This window comes from Sphaerodactylus townsendi, linkage group LG02, assembly GCF_021028975.2.
Source record: "Sphaerodactylus townsendi isolate TG3544 linkage group LG02, MPM_Stown_v2.3, whole genome shotgun sequence".
Taxonomy (NCBI): Eukaryota; Metazoa; Chordata; class Lepidosauria; order Squamata; family Sphaerodactylidae; genus Sphaerodactylus; species Sphaerodactylus townsendi.
The window spans coordinates 141,813,365-141,840,780 of NC_059426.1; the positions used below are offsets into that span (position 1 = coordinate 141,813,365).

The 27,416-nt window shown below is 42.2% G+C and overlaps 1 protein-coding gene and 1 non-coding gene across 3 annotated transcripts in view; both read right to left on the reverse strand.

The window, feature by feature from the left end:
* Nucleotides 1-27,416, reverse strand: part of LTBP2 (latent transforming growth factor beta binding protein 2) — a 178,737-nt gene that overhangs the window by 113,124 nt on the left and 38,197 nt on the right. For both annotated transcript variants that reach the window (XM_048485686.1, XM_048485687.1), the window contains one exon: nucleotides 23,274-23,502. In XM_048485686.1, coding sequence (XP_048341643.1) covers nucleotides 23,274-23,502 — 229 coding nt within the window. The remainder of the gene's footprint in view (nucleotides 1-23,273; nucleotides 23,503-27,416) is intronic.
* Nucleotides 7,354-7,456, reverse strand: LOC125427605. The gene has a single exon (XR_007243722.1). It is a non-coding gene; the product is annotated as a U6 spliceosomal RNA (small nuclear RNA).

The window sequence follows — 27,416 nt, forward strand, 5'->3', positions numbered from 1 at the left end:
TTTTCACTGGCAAAGCTTTATTTTTCTGCACTATGCACACATAAAAAGTGAAAACAGCTCTTTTTATATGGTCTGCAAGAAGTTTTATTTTTACTGCGCAGAAAAAGGCATGGGGTCGCCATGGAAGCAACTTGACAGCACTCAGTTTTTCCCTAATGAAGCTTTTGTAGCAAAATACGTAGAGGTTTTGTATAACAGTAAACTTGTCACCTGGCATTTTTCCTCCTTTTTTGGTTTGTTGATATAGTGCTTGGTACACTCCTATTTGTCATTTTCCCTATCACCTGTTTCAGGTAATAGACCAACTACTGCATTTTACATCAACTAAAGCTTTTCAGAGACAGTCCTGCACAGGACACATTGCACCAGTCCAGCTGGAATGTGACAAAGTAATGGTTACGTCACAGTTTTGAAGGAAGTGGGAACCAGGAAACCAACCAAAGCTGGCACACAACACCATGATCCTGCTTGAAGCTGAGGTCCAGGAGACAAGTTAGTGCAGCTGGAAGCAGTGAATCATGGATGTTGCCCCAGCAAAGGCTTAAGGTACACTGAGGCCTTGCATACTTTTTTTTAAGGCTGTGGAGATACAGGCCCTTCCCTCCAGCAGCAGGCTGTATTTAAAGATGCCATGCCCAGTTATGGCAATGAGTACTGAAATGGGACTGGGGTGTTTCTGCGTTTTGAGAGGGTTGAGAGGGGTCTGTTGGAGAGACACCTCTGGTTTAGAAGCAAGCTGTGGAGTGGAAGGTTCAGGATCCAAGTTTGAATCAGAAAACATAGCTGTATCCCAGGGTGAGCAGGCTGACGTCGATCTCAGCTCCACGATATTAAAAAATTGTGCTTCCTTATTGGGCAAAAGGCTCCACGACACTACCAGGGGCGGGAAACTCAAACCCGGAGTCACCCCTAGACTTTCCCACTGCTCCGCGTTCGGTGCGTGGTTTGCAAAAAGGTGCACTTCCGACCAGGATCCAAAATGACGCACGCTGAGGGGTGAGAGGAGCGGCAGAATCGGGGTGACTGCATTGTCACTGCTGGTGCAGTGGGGAGTGCTGCAGGACCCCGGGGTATTTGCTGTGAGGAGCGCGCATCAAATAGTGAGTGGGGAATCGACCTCAGAGTCTTGGGGCTCTTCCTGCGTATTAAAGAAGGAACGTTGAGGTATCTCGACTGCCTCCTCCTGTGGCAGTTTTAGGTGCCCAGCTGCTGCCTCCTCTGAAAGTTTGGCTCTTCGCCTGATGAGAGAGTGCATACTCTGTTCTGGGACAACTATGTACCATATAACAAATCTGAACACCGATATGTAGACACAATAAGAGTAATTCTGTAAAACTGCTCATTTAGGTGAAGTTCAATCCTATTTTAGAAAGGGGTAACTTCTTAAATCTAGACACTGAGAAGGGAACCCCATCATTATTTTTGTTCCACATTACACCAGTAACTCTAGATCAGGATTTCAAAAGGTTCTGAAGGGAAAAACTATGTAGCAGTTAAAAGTACCCAGAAACTCACAAATCTCAGAAAAGAACAGACACCAGACTGAGGTTGTACTAAGGAACCCCAGACTTGGCCTACTAAGCACATACTGTTCTTGGAATATCTCCTACAGCTGTTTATTTTTACTTTACAATGAACACAAATATGTATTTTCCTTACTCTTCTCATGTTCCCATAATTCTTTCCTAGAGTTACTGTACCACCCACCAATGACCTCCCACAGGAATGATGGGGAACTTGCCTGAAAGATTCAGACATTCCACAAGCAGTAATGATGGCACTCAATCTAATGAAGTAATCCTTTCTAAGGACAGCCACGCCTTATCATCTCTGCACTGTTTCTTCCATTCTACTGTCCCATTACTGCAACCAATGCCTTGAGACCAGCCCATGCGTTTCCAATAAAATTAGCTCGGTCACAATGCTGGAGACCACATGGTGATGATCACAAAATGACTTATGGCACACATCTGCTCCCACAGTGCTAGCTTCAAGTGCTGCTAGAAGTCAAATGCAACAAGAGTACTAGCATAAGAACATAAGAAAGAGCCTGCTGGATCAGAGTCCATCTAGTCCAGCACTCTGCTACTCGCAGTGGCCCACCAGATGCTTTTGGGAGCTCACATGCAGGATGTGAAAGCAATGGCCTTCTGCTGCTGCTGCTCCCTGGTCTGCTAAGGCATTTGCAATCTCAGATCAAGGAGGATCAATATTGGTAGCCATAGATTGACTCCTCCTCCATAAATCTGTCCAAGCCCCTTTTAAAGGTTGGATGTTGCAGAGAAAGCATTGAAAATGTTGATGATGCTCATGGAAGTAATTCAAAACAGCCTATTCCCCTATTACGATGGAATCCTATGCAGAATTACTCTAGTCTAAGATCACTGAAATCAATGGGCTTACACTGGAGTAAGCCTTCTTAGAAGAGGTGGATGTGTTGTGAGGCAGCGCAGATTTCACAGTCATTTGTAAAGGTGATATAGTCCAACATGATTTACCTACAACTGATCTCAGCTGAAGACAGCTGTGGCTCAAAAGCAAAGCATCTGCTTGGAATGCAAAACGTCCCAAGTTCAACCTCTGACATCTTCAGTTAAAGGATCTTGTAGCAAGTAATATGAAAGACCTCTGCCTGAAACCTTGGAGATCTGAGTAGACACAACTGACTATGGTGGACTAATAGTCTAACTCATTATAGGGCCACTTCATATGAATCTCCAGTTAAAATGATCTCAGGGACCAGGGCCAGAAGAATGGGAGAGCTGCCTGCTACAAAACTGAATGATTAGTGTATTGTCGAAGGCTTTCACGGCCGGATTCAGCTGGTTGTGGTGGGTTTTCCGGGCTGTGGGCCTGTGTCCAGTGTGTAAATATGAATGCAAATGTGAATCCCTGGACTGAAAAACCTCACCTGCAATACTATACTATCAACCACACCTTTGCATAGCAAATTCCACCCAAAAACTTACTGATTGGTTCCCCACCTGGGGACATGACAATTTATATACCACTAAAGCATTCTCTTCCCTCTGGATACAGTGTGTAACAGACTTCCCTCTGTGAGACACCTCTAAAGATGCCAGCCACAGATGCAGGCAAAACGTTAGGAACAAGATCCACCAGACCATGGCCACACAGCCCAGAAAACCCACCACAACCAGTTGAATGATTAGTATTGGGGTAAATGGTCTGACTCAGTTTATGAGTTTATGTGTTTGTATGTTTAGAATTTTAATACATGTTTGAAATGTTTTAATGTCCCTGAATGTTTTAATGTCCCGAATGACCCTGAATTGGGTGAAAAGAAAGCACAGAAATGTTTTGAACTACCATCAAATATATGAGACCTTCAAAAAAGATAGAGAAAAATTGGGTACTCAAAATAAGAACGAATTTGATGATTTGATTGACAGAGGAAGTAGGAAATTAATTAGTAGAATATACAAATTGTTGTTAAGGTTTAGAACAGAACAGAATGAAGTTAAAGAAGTGATGTTAAAATGGTCATTTGATGTAAAAAAAATATAACGCTAGATGAGTGGGGAAAAATTTGGAGACGACAAAACAAATCTACTCTATCTACAAGCTTAAAAGAAAATTTCATAAAGGTCTACAATAGATGGTATTATACGCCAGTACAGTTGTCGAGAATGGACAACAAAAAAGGAGATAAATGTTGGAAATGCCGAAAAAAGAAAGGTTCTTTTATTCATATGTGGTGGAGTTGTAGGTGTATTAAGAAATATTGGAGGAAAATAGCAACTCAAATGCGAAGGATTTTAAAGACGAAAGTGCATTTAAAACCAGAAATATTTTTGTTGGGACTGACAAATGACAGGAAAATATTAAAAAATGATATTCTTTTTCTTTATATGATAACGGTGGCTAGAATTGAAATCGCAAAGTGCTGGAAAAAGAAAGAAACACCATCTATGAGGAAATGGGAAGAAAGGATGCAAGAAATAATGGATTTGGATTTATTAACCTGGAGACTGAAAGATAATGTAGAAAGATTTAAAGAAATCTGGAAGCCGTTTAAACAATACTATAAGTTGTAGTACTTAAATATGATGTTGACACTAGAGTATTTAACGCTATAGGACAGGAGTAAGTATAACTCCTGGGGGTAAAGAAAAAGGTTGTTTTTTTTCCCGCGAAGTGATTCCATGTTTTGTTTAGCAAGTGAGGAAGGAAAGGAGTAAGGAAAAATCATTCTTTCTGGAATACAATGGATGGGTTAAGTTTACTGTATGTATAGTTAGGGAGAAATATATAATATAAAAACATGGAAGGAGAATTATGTTTTAATTTTTATTGAAATTAAGTAATATTTTTTTTGTTGGAACGAAAGTTAACTTGTTGAATGAACTATGTTTTGTAGGGACTACTGAATTATGTAAAATTGTGTGCTGTTTTTAAAGTTGTAACTGAAAATTCTAATAAATTATTTATTAAAAAAGAAATGTTTTGAACTAAATAACAAAGAAATAACTCAGCTTGCTAAGAGAAATGGCTTATTAAAGATACAAGGGATTAATCTTTCACTGGAGCACAATACTGATGCTGGTAATTCCATTCAAACATCATGGTGGGTCATGTGATCAGTTTCTGCAGAAGGAGCTACATTGTCATCATCTTCTGAGAACCAGCCAACAGCCTTTTCATAATCTGTCCAATACATCAGCCTTCCTCTCTGGACAGCTGCCCTCCTTGTTCAAAGCCACTGAAACCAAAAGCCAGTGATTCACTTCCTGTCTGTGTGTCTCTGGTTTTCCACTGAATCACTAGAGAAAAATGGACAGTACACCAACAATCAAATCTGCAGGGACAAACATAAGTAGCCAAGCTTGGAAAGTCCCAAACTAGCCACAACCCAGAAGCTTTCCCTCTTCGCTCTATAAAGTGGTCATTAAATGTCTAGGCAGAACACTTATAGATCATTCTTTGGCTGGAGTGCAAGGCACCTTTCAACAGAACTGAATATTCTTATACCACAAACATACCAAAAAAATCAAACAACTGTTGTTAAGATAGTCCATAAGACACAAGAAATTGCAAAAAAAAAAAGGCAATGATTGTGGATCACTTTTATTTCACTACAATTCAAGGCCAATGCAGCAACCTCAAAACAGAACACGACTAGACTGCCCAGCAGAACAAACTGTAACACACCGCTACGTCTGATTTTTGTTTCACTTCTCTCTTGTAGTGACAGTAGGTGGCGGTTCTTCCTAAAACACCAGAAAGTTCTTTCATCACTCCTTCTGAGACAAGAGTGGGACAGTCAAAAATACTTTAATGCTGGTAAATTCCATTTGTTCTGTGCTGTACAGTTAGAGGGTGAGAATGGGATCTGAGAGATACTAGTCAGAATCCCTACTCTGCATTGGAAACTCACTGGTTATCATTGGGCCAGTCACTCTCATGAAGCTTAATCTATCTCACAGGGTTGTTATTGTGAGGATAAAATGCAGAAGGAGAGAACAACATTGTAAGCTATGTTGGGTCCCCACTGGAGACAAAAGTGGGGTATAAATATTTTAAATGAACAAGTATTTTGCCTTAGTAGATGTCTTTTATTTTTACATTATTGGAGAAAGCACCCAGTTTTATCTTAATCTATGATAAAGGATTATATTAGTTAATAAATATTCTGATCTAACCTTCAAAAATTACAAGACTAAATAGAAAATGAAATTCCTTTTCTGTTGATATCTTTCGTTAGAAATGGCTGCTGATTGGTGATCCAGCTTGTTCCTTTCAACACTCCAAAGGGAAAAGAGGTGGTGCATCTGCTACATCCGCAACCCCAATTCCTCCACAACTCCTTTAGCCCACCCATCTGCTATACAGGAAAAAGTAAAGGTGCTTCAATAGTGCATAACAGGCAGCATGCTAGCAGTGATTCTCACAATACATGTAGTTGCCATTTTGTCTGAATTGCACAATGCACATACCTTCCAGCTTCAGTAGGCACTAATGCATACCTTCCAAAATCTGGGTTTCCAACTGCATATTTAAAAAGCTAGAGTTATATACTGGAATTCCTAGATTTATGAACCTGAAGATTCATGTACTGCCCTCATATATATAAACTCCAGTGTACTCTTTGTTCCTTGATTTTTTTTCTTTTTGTTTCTCTACTTGGAGAATACAGAATACCAACAAAGTTACTCTGGTGAAAGTGGTGGAGAGCGGGATTTAGGTGGTAGAGGGGGCAGGAGCCTCAGGTGGCAGGCTGAGAAGAGGCAGCATCAGGAGGTGGGAGAGGTTCAGTTGCCTAGAAAAGACGGCTCTTTCTGCAGTACCTGCACCCATTCCTCCAATTAGGCTGCTGCTAGGAGTTGCAGGAGATTGACTTGTCCCCAGAGATGGCTCATTCTGCATCACACACACACTCATTCCCCCACTTAGGCTGCTGCTAGGAGGTGGGGGAGGCTCAATTGCAGCACATGCACCCTGTTGCCCCAAATAGACCACTGCTAGAAAGCAGAGGAAGCTCAACTACTTAGCAGAGATGGCTCATTCTACAGCACACATGCCTCATTCTTCCGATCAGGCTGCTGCTAGGAAGTGGGGGGGAAAGAGCCAGAAACTCTTGGCCTCAAAAGGGAATTACAGTCCTTGGTAAGGCAGAAGCAGCGCTGTTAGTCAGGCAAGACTATGATGAGAGCAGAGTAAGAGGAGCTAAAGGTCCCTGTGAATTCAAAGCAGTGGGAGGTGCAGGCCCCTTCCTTGGTCTTGCTAATCTCCCTCCTTCTCCTGGTGAGGCATCCTCCACTGTAAACACTGTAAACAAAGGAGGAGAAAGGTTTTTGGAGCTGGTGACCATTAATAGTTCAGAATGCTTGATGTGCTTCTCTTTCCCACCCACGCCATATGCTCTGTTGAGGCACTGCAAGTCCTGGAACAGCCTGGAGGCAAAGGGGGCAGAGGGGAAGAGAACAGGCTTTTCTCTTGACCACCCCTCATCACTTTAGAACTGGCAGCTGTACTATACTTGGCTTTGCCAAAGACCACAAGTAGACCTGCCCCCTCGTATGATAGGCTGGACCTTCTCCAAAGAGCCTGATGTTTAGAAAAGGTGTGGGGGAAACAAGAATGGAAGACCTGTTCAAATGCTTTATGTGCCATCAAACTGCTCCTGACTTATGAATCAATGACCTCCAAGACATCCACTCGTTAAGAGCCTTGCTCAGGCCCTGCAAACAGAGGGCCATGACTTTCTTTATTGAGTCCATCCATCTCATCATACATCTTCTTTTCCTACTGTTTCAACATTTCCTAACATTGTTGTCTTTTCCAGTTAGGCCCCTTCCGCACACGCAAAATAATGCGTTTTCAAACCACTTTCACAACTGTTTGCAAGTGGCTTTTGCGTGTCATCCTTGCGCAGGGGCCATGCTAATCTTCTCTGTATCGTTCCAATTTTAGTATATGTGCTGCCGAAGCGAGCTTTTGGCGCATAATTAATTCAAGTGCCGGCGAGCCCTATACAGCCATCAGTTCTCAGATTTCAGTGGAAGCATGGAGGACACATTTTACAGCCATTTTCTGCAATCCAGAACTTTTGGATATTCCATGTGCAACTGGAGCAGCAAAGCATTTACCAGAATGGCCTCCTGTCAGCTGCGACGAGGTGGTCACCCTTATATCTAACCTAAAACAAGTGGGGAAAGCGCCAGGCCCTTGATGGCCTGCCACCTGAACTCTTTAGAAGATTCCCATAGAGTTCTGGGCCCCTATTTTGGCTACCCTGTTTACCAAAATTAATAACAGTGGCTGTATCCCTAAGTATTGGACTGAAGCTACTATTGTACCTCTATATAAAAAAGGCGATCCATCAAATCCATCTAACTATCACCTGATAAGCTTGCTTGCTTTCGAAGTGGCTAGTAAGGTTTACGCAAAGGTACCTTATGATTAGCTCTCACTGCCTGGTCCTCTTCCGAGGTGCTAGGCCCCGGAACAGACCGACAGGATATGCCACAGAGTAGAAATCCACCCTTGACCATTGTCTGGTTTTAAATCCCGTTTTGGCAGAGAAATATTGCCACCCCAGGGTGGGAAACTCCTTCTTGACTTTCCTAGGATTTGAAATGCAGCATTTTGACTCTAACTCCCCAGGAATCAGCTGTGGGAAAAAAAATTGACGAGTGTTAGGGAATAGACCAAGAGATTACTGTTTTTTCTTATTAAAAGGGCCAGTTGTATTCCTCAACTACCAAGGCATAATCCCAAGTTCGTTGTGATCGTGCTGGCAGCGCCTAACTTCACCTATAGTTTCTAACAAAGGGGAGTCAAAGCAGGGGTTGTATTTCTTGCTCCTCTGGCTGTTCAATCTTTATTTAAAAGCTGACCTTGCTCCTCATATTTATCTCAGACTGAAAGTCACGCTACCCATCTTGGGACAAAAGAAGACCACATGTGCACTTCTCTATGCAGATGACACTGTGTTACTGTCTGCCGGTCCAAGGTGGGCCTGCAAAGAACTACTTCAAGCCTTTTGCGGCGTTACTGCACAAAATAACAGTGCCCTGTACGCATTAATTATAATAACAAATCCAAAGTGCTGATCTTTTGAATTCAAAAAAAACTTCAGCCAGCGTGGAAAATAAATGTGGTACATTGATTGAACAGGTCCATTCATACGAAGTTATTCAGGAATCACCTTCCACCATTTCCTTAACCTGGACCTCCTCACTTATCCACCAGACTCTCAATACAGAGTAAAACCAAAGTGTTGGGCAATTACGTCCAGATTTTTTTTCACACCAGAGTAAGCGGTCAATTTTTTCCTGCCGCGAATGGAAGGAAGTTTTTCAGTTAAGACTACTGCCACAATTACTTTACTGGAGACTCCAATCTGTAGAGGAACCGGCAAAAACCGCTGAGAAATTAGAGAGTGTTCAATCTTTTGTTTTTTTTTCGCGTTGTTTCTCTATTGGGTCTTCCAAACTCAGCCACGTATCAAGTCTCTTTGTTTTAGAAACTGGAGCCAAGACGATTTTTTCCCGGGTTTGGCTTTCTTTGTTTAAAATACTGGCTTCGCTTCTTCATTTTTAAGAGCCACTCCGGGCAGTCCTGACATATCTTCTACAGTTAGCGACCTCACTTCCACTCCACCTGGCACACCAAAATTATCAATCAAATAAACAAGCATAGGTGTATCTTTGGACCAACTCCTACTGATGGGTCGAAAAGACAGGCTTTGGCGAGGAGTTTTTTGAAGCTTGACGCATACTCTTGACATTGAAGGACAGCTTCCTCCACAGCTGGAGCCTGCCAGGAACTTGTTCTCCCACATTTTATGGCATTTCACCACCATTGCCGGGTTTTATGGCTAAATATATGAGTAATTTAATCAATCCACATCTCCGTTAGAGTATTTTTCATGCTTTACTTTCGGCTTAATGTGCTACCCGACTGCCCAAACAAGAGGCAGATATCATGGCATCCCACAGGAGAACAGGACTTGTCCCTGTGCAGCGGGCCTACCCGAAACAACTGAACACGTGCTCCTTCATTGTAAAGATTTGGCAGTCTATCGGGGTGCTTTTTTTCTCTAAGAGCCATCTTTGAAGGAAACTTTTCAGTGAGATCAGACAAAGGGGGAAATAGTTTCATACTTGCTTTTAGTGGACCACTGTCATCCCCACACTACTGAATCAGTTGCCAGGTTTTTAACAAAGGCACTTGGATCAAGAGTGAAACCTTTGTGTAAATTTTAGTCAATTGGTTTTAACATAATTTGTATTTTACCATTCTTTATATGCCATTAAAGCTTTTGTATTTGTATTTGAAAAGTGGCTTTTGCTATTCTGCACAGCTTCAAAGAGCACTGAAAGCAGTTTGAAAGTGCATTATCCTGCTTGTGCGGAATGAGCCTTTGTCTTTTCCAGTGACTAGAGTATAGAAGCTTCAGTTGTAGCTTCCAGTGACTATAGTAGCTCCAGTAGACATTTTAGCTTCTAGCAGTATAATTACCAGATAAAGCTTACCTTGGGCTGCATTTTATCAGGCTGTGAAGCAGCATGAGATATGTTTAGTGTTTCCCTTGTCAAGATTATGTGTGCTTATTTTTAAAAATGTCCAGGAAAAGGGTAGACTGAAAAATGTACTCCTTGAGTTGGGTTTTTTATGTATGCAGAGGCTGAGGGAATATTCAACGTTGTAGAAAGATAAAATGATGTAGAAGTATCATCATTTATTAACAGTTCATAGATGTCAACATACTTTATTGTATCATTTAAAAGAGTTGTTGATTGATTACATATATATATATATACACACACACACGTATGTGTATATGCATGTATATACTGGAGGGGCATCATTTTGTACTTCTACTGCCCCCACCTTTCAAAAAAAGAAAGAGCCAGTCCTGCAGCAGCCATCTTAGGCTGGATCATAAGACTGTCCTGTTAGGAAATAGCAATTTCATAGAAGCTGAGTCAACAACCTTGGAATTTGTTCCTCCACAGATAAAAATGAGCATCAAATTAAATGCAGATATCATTTGCATGATTTAGCTTTCTGCCAGTAATTCCATCCATACTCATACATGTAATACTTAGCACACAAGCATCCAATGCACGTTAAATTCTCATAAAGAGAAGTTTGTTTTTTCTGTAGGCTAAAAATAAAGGATAAAAGATAGAGATTGTTTTTTTGCCCTCATTTTTATCCTCTTGGGAGGCGCCAATTAAATATTCTGAGGAATCTGCATTAGTAATTAGATACACAGATTACAAGATGTAGCTAAAAAAATTTCAAATGTATTCCACAAGAGTGATTGGATCCCCAGCCAAAATACCCTTCCCCCAACAGAGATCTGCTACCCTGCCCTTACCAGAACTGCTTTCTCTATCTCAGTTCATGCCTGCATTGATTTTGTTCTTTTGCTAACTGGCTGCCTTTAGACATAAATAGTGATTAAGTAGGCTGACCCCTTGGCCAGCGACAGGCTGCCCCAGTATGCAAGGAACAAGTGTAAAGGCAAGGGAGAAGCACCATGGCATTCAGTCCCCACTTTTCACTTCATTTCAAATTGATTTTATTCATAAATGTATATATCTCACTGGAATGGTCAGTGGTTAGCGGGAAAGGGGTAGGCCAACGACTCGTTGGTTGGAAACCATTAAAAGGAACATGGGCATGAACATCAACCAATTGAAAGAATTCGTGGCAAACAGGGAAGCATGGAGGGGACTGGTTTACAGAGTATTCAAGAGTCGGATACGACTACATGGATAAAGAAGAAGAATATCTCACATATATCTTATAAAGAACATATAACAACATTATTTTGTATTAAGGATCTGGGCAACTTGAAAATCTTCTCTACAACATGATGAGATCTCTTGGGACTAGATGATGTATTTAATATACAACAATTACAGAGTGAAAGTCACTTAAAATCATATATATGTTCTATAGGCACACGTGGAGGGGAATGAGATCCCAGACATTCCGGCTGGCTCCACTCTACTTGTTTAGGGTGGCATTGCCATTCTTTGTTCTCTAAGTTTTAACTGAATTTTCAGATGATGTTGCTGCTGATCTTTTGCATTCTAACATTTTCTGTCAGGTTTTTTGTCTTCCTTTTCTCAGACCTGATTTGTAACATTTTTAAAAAAATCAGAATGTACCTGCAGCACCAAATTACACTGAGGTTTCCCATGACTATTGTCTCTTTACATTTTCTTCCCTTATTTCCCCTTCCAGCTTAACTAATTACTTTGTTCTCATGGTCTGCCAATTCTCTTACAACATCCATGAATCAAATGTAAATTATCAGCTCTGGTTGAGAGGGAGAGGGGCTTAAGCCTAGGGCAGGAGGTGGGTTGGTTTGACCTAGGCATCAAACTCAAAGGGGGCCTCAGATTTAGACACTTGTTAATTTTTAGGCATTTGGTATGTTTTACAACTCATCAGACCAAAATGTCACACACGGTCAGCTTAGAACTGCCAACGTAAGTAAACAAGAATGTGATTTTGTAAAAGCCATAATTCTTTGTTAATAGATATAGATTTTGTAACTTTTCTTTGTGTCTTATTTTGTTTTAAGTGTTGTCATTTTTAAATTTTTATTATGGCTAGGAATCTCAAAAGCTAAACACGACCCAGGCCTCTCTGTCTTTGTTTTTGAATTTGTAAGCAGTCAAAGCCACCACCCCTGTTTTATTTTTTATTACCTTTATTTCATAATCAACTTCTACCATCATAAACAATAACCCCAAAATTACGGAACAATTATGGAAGGAATTATAGCTAAACAATTAACGTGCCACAACCATCAGTCAGAGAGAGAGAGTAAGGTAAACAGATCCTTCAGTAGGATAAAAAGGTTGTAACTCTTCATCAGGTAGAGAGGCAGATGACCTTTAAAGCCAGAGAGAATGTTGTTGAATGCATGTAAATTTTAAAAGTTTGAATCATCAGTACAGCTTCAATTAGGTTTAAAGGCATTTTGACTCTAAGGACAACATCAAATATGGATCTTTTCAAAATGGCAATATAGAAACATACTGCTGAAAGGAATCTCAAGGGTAATTTGCATAATACAGGAAATTTACAACTACTCCCCCCCTAAAACCCAGTGACCCCTGCTCCATGCCCAGAGGAGGGGTGGGGGGAACTCTGGATCCCTGGCCAATCTGGCCTGGAAGAAAATTTCTTCCTGACCCCAAAGTGGAACTTAGCATTACCCTGGGCATATAAGAAAGGATCACAATACCTGAGAAGGTCATCCCTTCTGCAATCCTTCTTATCTACATAAGCTCACATAATCAGCTTTGCTATCAGTTGGCCATCTAGCCTGGGCTTAAAAATCCCCCCCACACACACACAAAAAAGAGCCCACCACTTCCCGAGGAAGCCTATTGTACTGAGGAACTGCTCCAACTGTTTAGAAGTTCTTCCTAAAGTTTAGCCAAAAACTCTTTTAAGTTCCTGCTGTTGGTTCTGGTCTGACTCTCTGAGGCAACAGATAACAACTCCATTCCATCCTCTATATGACAGCCCTTCAAATACTTGAAGATGGCTACCATATCACCTCCCAGTGGTCACCTCTCCAAGCTAAACATACCCAGCTCCTTTGACCTTTCCTCACAGGACTTGGTATCCAGACCCTTTACCATCATCAAAGCCCTTCTCTGGACATGTTCCAGCTTCTTAAAATGTGGTGCCCAAAACTGAACACAATCCTCCAAGTGGGGACTAGCTAGGACAGAGTACTAGTGATATCTTTTTGTATGATCTGGACATTATATTTCTGTTGATACAGCCCAAAATTGCATTTGCCTTTTTAGTTACCACATCACACTGCTCACTCATCTTCAGAGTATGGTCTACTAAGACTTCTTGATCTTTTTAGCACATACTATTGTCAAGACAAGTCTCCCCCATCCTATAATTACGCATTTGATTTTTCCTTCCTAAATGCGGAACTTTTCATTTATCACTGTTGAAATTCATTTTGTTAGTTTTTGCCCAGTTTTCCACCCTGTCAAGATCATTCTGTATCTTGACTGTCTTCTCCTGTATTTGCTATCTCTACCGATTTAGTATCATCTAAAAATTTAATCAGCAGTCCCCCTATTTCTTTATCCAAGTCATTTATAAAGATGTTGAACAAAACAGAACCCAGGACAGATCTCCAAAGCAATTCACTTGCCACTCCTTTCCAATAAGATAAAGAATCAATAAGTGTCAGGACTACAACTGCCAGCATGCACCGGCTCCCGCCTTTTTCCAAAAAGAGTGGGAAAACACTGAGAAGCTAAATCCCACCGGAGCTTCACGGCCCAATGAGAGGCCAGAGACTGGGCAGGGGGAGAGAGCTGATTGGTTGTTGTTGAGTTCAGAAATAAAATAAATACTGGAACTGAGGACACAAATCCTCAGTTCCAGCACCCTGTATTTAGGGTGGTAAAAATCAATAAAGTTCTTCTCTTTAAGTTAACTGCGTTTCAGTGTGTTCAGCCTTACCATAAGCATTCTTTGAGGCCCTTTCTGAATGGACCAATAAACATGGGTTAAGGGAAGGATAAAACTCGGGTTAGGGGGAACTTTGCACGGATCCCACTCCTAATGTGAGTCTGCTCCTAACATGATTTCTCCCCCTCCCCCCTTCCCTGGATTTTACAAGAATCATGATATGTGTGGTTCTTTTGTTTTAACACACCTCGCAGTCACGGCCAATTGAACAGCCACGGTTGCGAGGCACATTATGCGGCTGGGGTGGGTTTTTTGGCTTATCTCCCATCTCCCATCTGTGGAGCTGCACAGGGACTTCTGGCTTCAGTTAGGCTCTGGGGGAGCATGGGTTCCTGCTGGCAGAGCTGTGCATCGGTGGGAGGTAAGTTTTAAGACAAAAGACGTGCCTCCGTGCAAAGGCGTGCACCCTGGCCGATGCACTGACTATCAATGGGACAGCCAGCCATGTGAACGGTCCAGAGCTATGCCTGATTCGTTTACCCCAGCTGCAACCCGGTCTAAATTTGCTGTGTGGAATGGACCTGAGTGTGATTTGTCAACCAGTTACAGATCCACCTAACAGTAATAGGATTCAAACTCCATTTAACTAACTTGTCAATAAGTATATCATGTGGAACCTTCTATAAAACTGATTGATAAGGTTACCAACTGCATAGTGTCTAATAACTATAAAGCCTCTATGAGGACTAAGTAGTACGAAGCATGCATACAAGGCAGAAAACTAAGCAATATTTTGCCTCTTAACAATGAACTGAGCTGCATGGGGAGTTCCTTTACAAAACCAAACAGCAGAAAAGATTTATCTGAGTCTGGTCTTCTACACAATAGGGTAGGAACAATTTTGTAAAAGCAGGAATGCTGGGAAGTCTCCAGAGAATCTGAAACATTCTGCAGAGTTAGGGCAATTGTAAGCATTTTAATTTAACATGACAACATCAGGAGAGAATTTCTTATGGTTCTTGAAAGCTCGGGGAGGGGGATGGCCTTTGGATCTGTTTTGCTCTAATTAGGTTTCCTCCAGTTCCCTCTAATGTGCGATTGACCCTATTCCTGCTTTATGAACCATTAGGGCTGTGCCGCTGAGCTACAATATGTTCTTTCCACAAACCCTTGGCATGACAAGAAACCTCCTGGTGATTCTGCCCTTGCCCATGGGGCCAAGTTGCTCATTAACAAAAGGATTAGGGACCGATAACACAGTTCTGCCCATTTGCTTTGTAGGCCGCTTTTGCAGCTGACATTTACTAATGTGGGGCAGAATGCAGAACAGAAATCTCAGGTACATTCTAGTCAGTGTAAAATTCCAGCTTTGAGGGATGGGAGAAGCATTCCTCACCACCCTCTTAGAGCCTAGAATCAAGGGAACAGGGAGGAGCAGTGCCAGATTTGAAAGGGGATGAAAAAAAAAGATCTGGTCTTTGTTCTACCTGTTAACAGTGGCCTCAGTGATAAAGCAGATGGCATGGGAGGGGCGGAAGAAGTAATTTCCACTCCACTTTCTTGCCCTCTCAGCTTTCATTGTATCCCTCATTCCTTGCAGCAGACAATCCCAATGGTAGAGTCAGGCCTGCTCTTTCCCTGGGAAATTGGGGTGGGAGAAAAGGTAGGACATTCCCTTCTTCCTTCCCCATTGATCAAACTTGATGGTTGTTAAGCTAAGGATAAATTAACAGGGAGACTGATAACACCCACATTTGCAACAAAACTGCAAAAAACAATAAATATTTTTATCGTGCATGAAAACTGAGCTTTGCTCAAGGTAAGAGTCTGACTTATCAGTGCAAACCTATATTTTCCAGGACGATCTTTTTGGAGAATAGAGGCTGAGGCCATGTGCTTATGCCTAGTGATTTGGAACTCGTATTTTTGGTAAGAACAAAAGACATTAACACTTCTTTTGGATAGTTCTCATACTTTTAAGTTTCCTAAACTGCTTGCCAGCAGCCTTTGAAATTGTGTCAAAAAGATGGGCTGAGACATATGGATTTCTCATTGTTCCAATTAAAGCTTCTATTTATATAAATGCACTTTGACCTGCGATAGCTCTTTGTTTCCTTAGAAAAACACAGGGCCAGTTGTTAATGATTGTGGTCCAATGAATGGATTCTTGGCTGTTTCATTAAAATAGGACTTCGTGGAAGATAAGACCCTTTCTACCTGTACAGAATTACACTTTCCTATTGACTCAAGTGGGCCTAGAAAGGTTTAATTCTGCTTGGGATGGCACTGTACAGCATGAGTTTAATTACATTCTCTCAGCTGAATTTGTGCAAGATGTATGCAAGACCCAAATTGGGTATTCCAAGTAACAGAAGGAACAAAACCAAGGAACTATCTTGTCAGTCGTCAGTATAAACAATGTGAAATCTTAACAAATGTTCAAAGCACTCACTTTAGAAGAGAAAAAAAAGATTTTGGATTTACACTTTGCCTTTCTCTCCTGCAAGGAATTACAAAGGGGCTTACAAACTCCTTTCCATTCCTCTTCCCATAACAGACACCTTGGCCCGCTCCCCACTCACCGTAAGCCGCGGGGTCACCTCTTTATAAGACACGGGGATCCTGGATGTTCCCCACATCACCAGTGGCCACTGCGCAGCTGCCCAGAATTTGCCGCTCTCCCACCTCCTTGGCGCCTGTCAAATTAGGTCCTCTTCAAAGAGCAACATTTTCAAAAACCCCGCGGGTGCCGCGGGGTGGTGGGGAACCTCGGCTGTTTTCGCGTGGTTGATTCGCTGTGATGCACAGCTTTCCGGCCAATAAGGAAAAAGGAATCGCCATTTTGTTTAGGGAGGGTGTACCCGTCAGAAAGTGCGCTACGTGATGATGTAGACACGAGGTGACATTCTCTTTTCATTGTACGCTCGCGGAAATTGAGACGCGTGCACAACGAGACTTGCCAACATTGCTCTTTTTTGCTCGAGCTCCACGGCTTCGCGGCTTGGCAGCGCCCATTCACGGCAAAGTGCTGCTGAGCACGGGGTTGTCGGCGGTGGAAACCAAAACTGATTTTAACTTTCGTTTTTCTGCCCAATCAATTCGCGATTTAATACTGACGTCAGCATGTGCTGACGTCTCAAAACAATGCCTCCAGCCTATCAAAACCAACTTACGTCTCAGCCAGTCAAAATGGAGGCCCGCCTTTGGCCGGCCGCAACCTCCACGTGAACATGACGAACACGCGTGCCAGCCAATCAGAACACTCGATTGCCATGGGAGTCTTGCTGTAGAACCCCGCACTATTTCCTGAAAGGTAAATGAGTGGGGAACAAATATCTCCGTGGTCAAAAGCCGCGGAGGCTTTTCAACGCGGGGTCGCTGCATGGTTGCACTCAACAGAGGTAAGTGGGGAGTGGCCCCTTGTGAGAAGATGGCGCAGAGAGAGTTCTGAAGAACTGACTAGCCCAAGGTCACCCAGCAGGCTTCATGTGTAGAAGCAGGGAAACAAATCCAGTTCACCAGAGTCTGCCACTCATGTGGAGGAGTGTGGAATCAAACTCAGTTCTCCAGATTAGAGTCCACCGCTTTTAACCACTACACCACACTGTCTCTCCAGGGGGTTTATGGAGTAAGCACAGATAAAACTTTTAGATATGACAGTGCTTAAATACAGGTTCTTGAAACTAACAGTAGGATATATTTATAGCACTGCAACTGCAAAATTTAATGTCATTTTTATATTACCCTTTTTATATGTTAGCCTTCTGATTTTTTTGGCAAACTATGCTAACAGTAGTGCAGAGTTGCCCCTCCCCTCACCCTTCACTACTAATTGTGATGCATAAAAGAGGAAAGAATATGTCTATAGCCATTGGTTGCTCACCTTTTCTTCACAAGAAGTTCTTTTATACTGTATCAGACCAGTGGTTCTCCGCTATCTCAAGCAAAGGCTTCCACAATCCTGCTATCTGAGATCCTACTTATCAAAGCTAGAGTCTTCTGCATATAAACTATGTTCTCTCCCACTGACCTATGGCCTTTCCCCATCAAATGGTATTTCCACAAGAGACTATGATACCACCTTTGGAATGCTGACAGGTGCCACACCAACTTGTATAGCAGGTGTTAAAGTTTCCCCTTAACTACATCACTGCTTCCTTTCCCTAGTGCAGAAGAATCCACATCTTCCTACAGTATTTATTCAAATACAAGACTAGGTTTTCCCCAGGCATTCAGTAAACAAAATGGTGGTGGAAACCACCTTGCATTCACATACAATTGGTATTGATGTCCAATGAAAATTTTATTGCACAGCATTCTTTAGAGAGTTAATCTTACATTCAGGGTTACCTTCCTCTCAAGTTGATATGGCACATGTCAATCACATCCTAATAGCTTAGGATGGCCATTCTCACAGCAGCACTATCGAATGGATTAGGCTAAGAAAGAATGACGGCCCAAGGTAGAGTTCATGAGGATTTGAATCCAAGTCTCTTTGGTCAAAGTTCTTCCCTCTAACCCCTCCATCACACTGCCTCCTTGCATCAGAAGAGGTCTGAGACTTGATGCTATGGCAAGTCTACATTGTCTATCTATCTATCTATCTATCTATCTATCTATCTATCTATCTATCTATCTATCTATCTATCTATCTATCTATCTATCTATCTATCTATCTATCTATCTATCTATCTATCTGAACACAGTATATGTTTATAACAGGAAAACAATGTGTGTATCTTTCACATTATCCAAACGAACTAGCAAAGGCATTTTAAACCAAGGTATCATGAAAAAGTCCGTCTATCAGCTACAACATTTAGAGAATGCCTCAGTCCGACTCCTAACTTTCTCAATGATGCCAAGTACAAAATTCGCCAACAACTCTCCTTAACACCTGCATGAAATCCTACCCATCAACTGGTGCCTGTTATGAATAGAACCACAGCCAAACATTCACCACATCAGAAGGAATAACCAACAGATGAGCCTGGAAGTACCAGTTCAAGATTTTGGGAAATGCTACTGCGTGCCAGTTCCATGGGTCCTGTGATGAGTGAAGTTTATCTCTTCAGCATGTCAGTTGTTTAAGCCAACAGCTGAAGTCTGTCAGGAAGCAGGAAGAAAGCAAATGGACACTCACTGCTGTTTAGATCTGAGGGAGTGAGGCTGAATGCCACTCTGGAACAAATGGCAAAGGTCTTCCTAGAGGCAGCAGCAGGAGAGATGAATTCAACATCATAATGAAAGCAACAATACACAGAAAATCTTGGACAGATGGAATTAATTAATCTCATTTTCTATAAGCATCACAGGTAAGCTGAAAATGTTGTTCTGTTTAGAGACCTATAATGAAGACCACCATGGTAGCTAGCACCTGGTTTAAGGCCTCACCACAATCTTGGCCAGTTTGAGCAATAAGTGGTTAAGCAACAGAACGTAAAACTGTTCAAGTCTCCCATGAGGACAGAATGTATTTCAGTCCAGATAGACTGCCTCTTATACTATCTAAACAAAGACTTTTCTACAGTCCTTTGAAATAGTCTCCAAAACCACTGAAACCAAGTTCATTTCCACCATTATTTAGCAGTGTAAATGGCTTCAGCTAGGACCACCTTTATGCTTAGTGTGTGTTCAGTGCTAAGCAAAATAAGACTTTAAGCCCCGAATAACTCTCTTGATTCTAATAAATAATGAAGAATAATTCACACAAATGCCTTAAATGATACCTTCCTGAAGTGGAAATAGGCCATAAAAAACATCAGGGCTAGACCAAGAAATTTTGCCACCTGAACTGGGAAACCTAACTAATACCTTCCTCACTACAAAAACACAATCATACATAATTGTCAATTCATCATTTTTCTGTGGCATCCAAATGTGTTACCCAAAGCAGTGACCTCATTCTGCCTAATAGGAGGGTTGACTATTATCTTGCACATACTAATGGTTTGTGCATAATAGTAGATATTGGCTCAGTCTCCTCAAACCATGAAGAAAGGTTGGATATAAGTGTTTTAATAAAGAAAATAAAAATAAAGTGTATGGTGATCACCAGGACACCAGGGCTTTTTAGGCTGTTGAGTATGGTGGGAAACATGCAGCCTGCATCTTTCCCTTATAATCCAACCATACATCAGAGGCTTTCTTCAAATGAAAACTGGGAACTCATACATGGCAGCAAGAGTGTTATAATGTTCTGCTGTAGAAAACATAAGAACATAAGAGGAGCCCTGCCAGATAAGACCATGGTCTACCTAGCCCAGCATCCTGGCCAACCAGTTCCTCTGGTGGGTCATCAACAGGTTGTACAAGCTGAGGGCTTTCCCTAATGTTGCCTGTTGTCACTGCTGTTCAGAGATTTTCTGCCTCTGAATGTGAAGGTTCCCTTTAGTCACCATGGCTAGCAGTCCCTGATAGACCTGCCCTCTTTGAACCTGCCTAATCCCTTTTTAAAGCTGTCAATGCCTGTGATCATCGTTACATCCTCTGGCAGTGAATTTCACATTTCAATCACTCACTGTATATATTTTTTTCTTTTGTCTGTCCTCAATTTACTTCCCATTAGATGCCTTCAAGTTGTAGTGTTTTGGGAGAAGGAGAAAAAGTTCTCTTTGTCAACTCTCTCCACTCTGTGCACAATTTTATAAACCTCTATCTTGTTCCCCCTTATGTGCCTCTTTGATAAACTGAAAAGTCCCAGACTCTTCAACCTTTCCTGATAGGGAAGGTACTACAAACTCCTAATCATCTTAGCCCCCAGTGTGTATCATATTGTGATCTAGCCATTACTGATTTTTTTTCAAAGTATTAATGAATAAAGCCCTCTGATGGTATGGGCAAAATGGCCACTGCAAGGTTGTGTAAAGAAAAATGGTGTCAAAAGTGTACCTCCCCACCCACACAGCTCCTATAGGAATTTTTACTGCAATCGTTTCAAAAAGAAAATCTCAAAAAAGGTTGAAGAGAGATCACAGCAAAGCAAGGAAAAATATGGGAGCAGGACCAATAGATGACAGTATCGTAGGGATCCTCTAAAACATAGGTGTCAAACTCGCGGCCCTCCAGATGTTATGGACTCCAGTTCCCATCATCCCCTGCCAGCATGATGCTGGCAGGGGATGATGGGAACTGGAGTCCATAACATCTGGAGGGCCGCGAGTTTGACACCTGTGTTCTAAACAGTGCTGCTACAAGGGAGCAAGGGCAGAGCCAAACATCCATCTGGAAACAACCCAGCTTCTTTTCAACCAGTGACAGTCCCAAAAATCCAAGATCTCACTAACGGGGTGGGGTGGGGGGGGAGACTGCAGTCTAGCTATTCTGCACTTATATGTTGTTTAAGCTGACATTCAACATGCCATTTAAACTGACATGTTGAATGTCAGCTTAAATTAGTTCCAGTAAAATAGGAGTGTAACTCGACATTTGACCAGCACAGCAGTGACCTTATGAGCATATATAAAGGCATGCAGTTGTATCAGTTCCACACCGGCACCTAGGAAGTGTCTGTTAGCCCATGAACAAAATGCTTGTAAATGAAAAGGACAACACTCTTGAGTAACTGATTGTACACTGACTGACCTAGAAGTTAATTTCCCACTAGGATGAATCTGGGTGTAAAAAGGTAACAAAGTGCTCACATCAAGGAGAGAAGAGTGGCTGCTTAAATCAGATATTTGGGACATTTTGCCCACTGGAACAAAAAGAAAAAGGACTATTCTTCTGCTAGTGGAGTGGTATTTCCTTGGGACAGGGCCAGCATGTCTTAGGCACCAAGGAGCAGCTGAACACTCAAAACCCCATGCTAAGGCTCTCTGCTAATCACTGTGTCTGATTGTCTGGACAAGAGTATTCAATAACTGAATTCATTTCATTTCTTTCCATATAGCTCTCTAACAACTCATGTCATATTAAAGTGCACGTGCTTTTGCGGCTTGCAGTCCCAGATCTGGAAGAAAGAGAGTCATAATCACACACAAAGAGAAAGCAAAGATACACAAATGTATCAGGTTTGCCTCTGAAAGCATTCTTGAGTTTTACTCCATAGCTCAAATTTCTCCTGTCAAACTTCTCAAATCCCACTGACTTCAATGGGATTAAAAGCAAGCTAACTGGGCAGGGTGGCAGCCTTTAATTGCAGAAGAAGAATAATTCTGTCTTAAACTGCAAACTTTTAGGGTTCTGAGATGCTGTCTTCAAGGCCACATAAGTCCACAGTATTTCATTATTCCAACTGCAAACATAGTCTGCAAAGAAGGACATTTTAACTGTTAAAACAAATATAGTACTATATTGTCCTGATACTTTTGATAGAAAGTAAGAAGAAATAATATAATGCAAAGAGGACAAGAATAGAAAAGCAACAGGGAGATGAAAAATTGTACCAAGTTTGCATGTCCTATTGTCCCTCCCTTACACTAATGAAAACCCCTTTCTTATTTTCTGCATCTTTTGTGGTTTCAGGCCTTTTACCACAGTCAGAAACCTCATATTTACTGGTTTTTAAAGTGATTCCCACATTAGCAGTTGTACCCAGCTTCTGGACTAATTTGGGGGGCTATCTGCTCTATCATAGTGGCATGAGTCACACAGCCTGAGTACAGGTTGCAAAACCCACAACTGTGTTTCTGATTCAGGGTCTAGCAGGATGTTTCACACACATGTTAAATGATGCACATGACTTTGCTCAATGGAATGACTCTGGAAACTGCCAGTGATAATGTGCTTATCTCCTCCAAATAATGGGAGAGGTGGAGAAAGTTTAGATGCTTGCAGACTCAGGAAAGACTCTGGCAACAGAACCAAGCATGACTATCCAGCAGAGGTGTCGGGGATGGAATGGCACCTGGGGCAACACCTGCTCCAGGTGCTGCCCCCACCACCACACTTACCTGGCTAGACCACCACCAGGCACCCTCAACCTCGCCCCACCAGGCTGCTCCTTCAGCTGGTGGAGGCTCCTCCGGCTGAAGGAGCCACCTGGCGGGGTGGGGTCAAGGGGAGGGGTGTGGGAGGCAATTCTCCCCCCCCCACATGACCAGCTGGCGTGCGCCCGGGGACATATTACCCCACATGTCCCCGTGAGCACTGTGCCTCTGCTATCTGCGTGGATGGAGCTATTTCTGTTGCACTACCATTGACCAGATAGGTATCTTTGGGGAGAAGATCTTCTCAATCCAGAGTTTTTCTGAGTAGGTCTTTCTCCTTCTCCTCCACATCTGCCTTGGAATGGAACAAGTGTCACTAGTCCATTAAAGGAGGGGAACGAATTATACATCTTGCCCTTGGGTTTCCTCCTTTAATTTGCAAAGAGCACAAGAGCAACTTACCCAACTGGTGACTTCTGCATGGCAGGCAGTTGCCTCCCTCTTGCTGTGCTGCCTGTCCTTTTCAGAAGAGAGCCTGCTTGGGGCTGGGGGGCAGCCACAAGGCCTGGGGGATGATACTCTTGTTCTGGAACCACTTCCTCACATCGTGAGCCTCTGAAGCCGGAACGGCAAATGCAGAGCTGAGGACGACTGCAGGATCCTTTGTTCTGGCACAGAGGGTCACATACAGCTGAGAAGGCAAGGGAAAGAGTTAAAAGAGAACAATTATCCCTGCTGTGATGAACTATAGAGCCCAGAAACAGCAGCTGGAGGGATGAGGAAATAATACAGATATTATATGAACACAAGAGGAACTGCAGATTTTCTCCTGCGGAATGAGCCAAGCTTCCTTCCACCTTCGCAATTATATGACAGATGCATATACCAGTAATTTTAACTGAAGTCCATTAGTCTTTTCCCTTTCCTACACACTTCTGGTGTGCTGCCCATCTTTTTACAAATTCTGTAAGGTGTTGCATATATATTTCTTTATTAAATATTAATCAGCCTGGTGTAGTGGTTAACAGCATGTGGTTTCTAATCTGGAGAGCCAGGTTTGACTCCCCACTCCTCCACCTGAGTGGCAGAGCCTTATCTGGTGAACCAGATGTGTTTCCATACTACTGAATTCCTGCTGGGTGACCTTGGGCTAGTCACAGTTCTTCGGAAATCTCTCAGCCCCACCTACCTCACAAGGTGTCTGTTGTGGGGAGAGGAAGGGAAAGGAGCTTGTAAACTACCTTGAGTCTCCTTATAGGAGAGAAAAGTGGGATTTAAATCCAAACTCTTCTTTTTAAAAAATCACGATCAATTTAAAAGTAGTTACATGGGAGAATGGGAGGAGCAGCCGGGTTTGTGGCACGCACAACAGCCCCCACAGTCAGCACTGTGGATAATTTACTTTCTTTGCAAACTCTCAAAACTCATAGTTTTTCTTGAACTCAGCTCTAATGGTGAAATGGTTTGTTTAAACTGAGAACAGCAAATACACATCCAAAGTGTTCTGCTATTACATTTACACAAATCCACAGAAAGACTCAACTTTAGACAACTGAAGGCAGTGCATTCATTGAAGAGCCCCATTCATTTGCTTGATAGCTTTGCCAAGATAATCAGGTAAATTTTGAACTGTTAGATGAGACAATCTCAGCTAATAAATTTCACAGAAGGAGCATTTGTCCTGGAAAAGAACCACAGGGCCTAGAGGTGTGTAGGGAACTTAAGAGTATAGTCAGATTTTGTAAGTATTGGTCCTCAGCACAGCTTCCTCTGAATTTTACTAGATGCCGAAACATGTATAGGTTTAGCACTCCTGCCAAGCATAGCTGCAAATCCAAGCAAAGCAATTTTTATCTTACTTCCCACAAAAGGCATGAAATAAATCCCAGGGGAATAGATGCCAACTTTGAGACAAAAAGTAACATTGCTGTCTCTTGAAAGACGTGTTTGATCTGGAAGGCAGGCTGAACATATGATCAAATGTTTTTGTTACTTTCCGTAGACTTAGGACAGGAGATTGGTTCCAAGCTGTCCCATCTGATCAGGAGCATTCCTGTGTTCCCTCCACCAGCTAATTCAGAAGTCACCACACTCAAATTCTTCCGTAATTATTGGAAGCTACAGTTCATTAACTTTGCACCGAAATTACCTCAGAGTCTATGTACGCTCCTAATTACAGCACATCAACTTCAGCTGTAAACTCCAAGAAGAAACAAAGAACTATTAATTATTACACACTAGGGTCCCACTCTTTCCTAAATTAATCGGGAGACAAATTATTTTCCTGATCCAGCAAGGTAACAGCTAGGAAGTAAGTTCATTCAGATGGATTGTTCTCTACTTGGATGCAGCTTCGTAGCAATCTAAGTCCGCTAGTGGTGCCAAATGGATTTCCATTTTATTGATTTGCTGTGGTAGGTTTGGAGGAGGTGCATCATATCAGAAGGAACCAGCATCACTGAGCAACAACTTAAGAGAAAGGGGGTCCTTCACCCATATCAGAAATCACTGCAAGATGGGCTAGGATTGCCAACTCTGCCTTAGGAAATTTCTGGAAATTTGAGGAAGGGAGAAAGTTCAGTGAAGAGGTGATGCCAATCTGCCCTCCAAAGCTCCAGGTGAAATAATCTCTGTAAGTCTACAGACCACAGAAACCCCACTTTGAGACCGGTAATCCTAAAGATGGCAGGACCAGAAAGCCAGCAGTGTGTAGATATGTTGTTTCTAATTGGTCACGCCTGCTTGGCATGGGGCTCTGATGTCTGTGGGCTTTTGTGCACTTACTACTTGCCTCGAGGCTGTTTGCTTTGCAATGAGGTTTTCCTGCGGGTTTTCTGTTGACAAAAGAGATTGAGCCAGAGGACTGTCTCAGCCACTAATTTTCAGGTCCATTCAGAACAGATAAGCTGGCCCAAAACAACAGCTTTTATTTGTAAGGAAGGCACTTCTTACAACCATCAGTATTAGCTAACATACAAGAACTAGAAACTGAAACCAAGAGCTCCACCCACTAGGACCAAACTAAATCATGCAGATAATATGGAACAGTCTTCTATTATATACATATATATATATATGTATATATATATATGTACAACACTATCAGAGCCTCTTTCACCTACATTATTTGCATTTTTAGATGGCATGAGTCACACAGTGACTTTTCTTATTATCTAAAGTACTCCTAACAGACCAACAGGTGCAAAGTTTAAATCCTTCAAGCAACAGGAAAAGTCACAGCTTCTCTGCTCTGTCCTGCGGTGGCTTCAGAAAGGGCAAAAAAGAATGCATAAAGGAAAGTCAACGGCGAAGGAAAGGTAAGCTCACTCCAGTGCAGAACACAAGTGCATAAATGGCCTGCGACTATGCTGGTTATGCAAGCCATGTGCCTGCTAGTGTTTACCATATTCCTCCCTTTGCTTCTAGCATCTTGCAACATCTGCCAGTAACGGCGCTGGGGATCCTTCCCACTAGGTCACAGCTCAGCAGTGACTTCTTCCTACATATCTCCATCCACTACCAAAAGCGTATTCAACTAGGAACAAGAAGAGCATCTTCTGGGATGAAATTCAGCAAATAGAGCTCCAGTAGACAGCAGATGGGAGCACCCAGAAAAGAGCCTCTAATGATGATCTCTACTGATGGACAGTTTGAATGGGAGAAAATATGCTTCAGATAGCCCCCTCTAACAATTGTTAAGGCTTTAAAGGTCATAACCAGTCCTTTATATTGTACCCACAAATTGAGTGGAATCTAGAAGAGATCTTTTGTTGCGATTTTGCAAGTGTCTGTCACAATTCAGTTATAAAAGAGTTAACTGTTTGTAAGTAAACAAATTGCTGAAGTCACTGTTCTATTCATTAGTTATTGGTTAGTCAGATAGCCATTGCTTACGTGTTAGTGAGCACATACATCTGGAGTTATAAAGTTAATTGTTTCTTTGTTTGAGCAGACACAATACCAGAGAGGAGACACAAGCACAAGACAACAGATAGGTACCAAGATGTAACCAAACATACAGCAATGTAGATGTGTAACAGGAAATAAGGATTTCTTATTTTATCTCCATGTAACCCTCCCTTAATAGTTAGCAAATTCATATATAAAAAAGCAACTGAGAATCTGTCTCTTCTATCCCAACAATAGTGCCATCGAGTCTACCTTCTAAAGCCACTTCTTCAAAGACCAAAACATAATATTCGAGACCAACTAATGTTGTTTTCAGTTGTACATATAACAGTAATATGGCCTGCGTTACTGAAGTATGGATAACTGTGGGCATTTTCGCACACACTGTTTGTTGCAGATCCAGCATGTGAGTTCGTTGCTGTTTTCCACATTTTTTCGCACACACTTAAGCCGAAATGTGTCCCGACCCCCCTTCTGTGCCACATTCCAGCTGTCGTTCCACATTTTTCCTGTTGCTTGATACTTCTGCAACTTTCTTGGAAAAACCGGTTTCCCCCCACAATCTGGTGGCTAGGTGCGAAACAAATCTGGAGTAAGCGACAGTCAGGGGTGACGCCCACAGTGTGACGCGATTTGATCCAGCCAATGGGAACGCGATTGGGCTTGCCGGTTGCGCGCGCACATCCCATTGTTCCG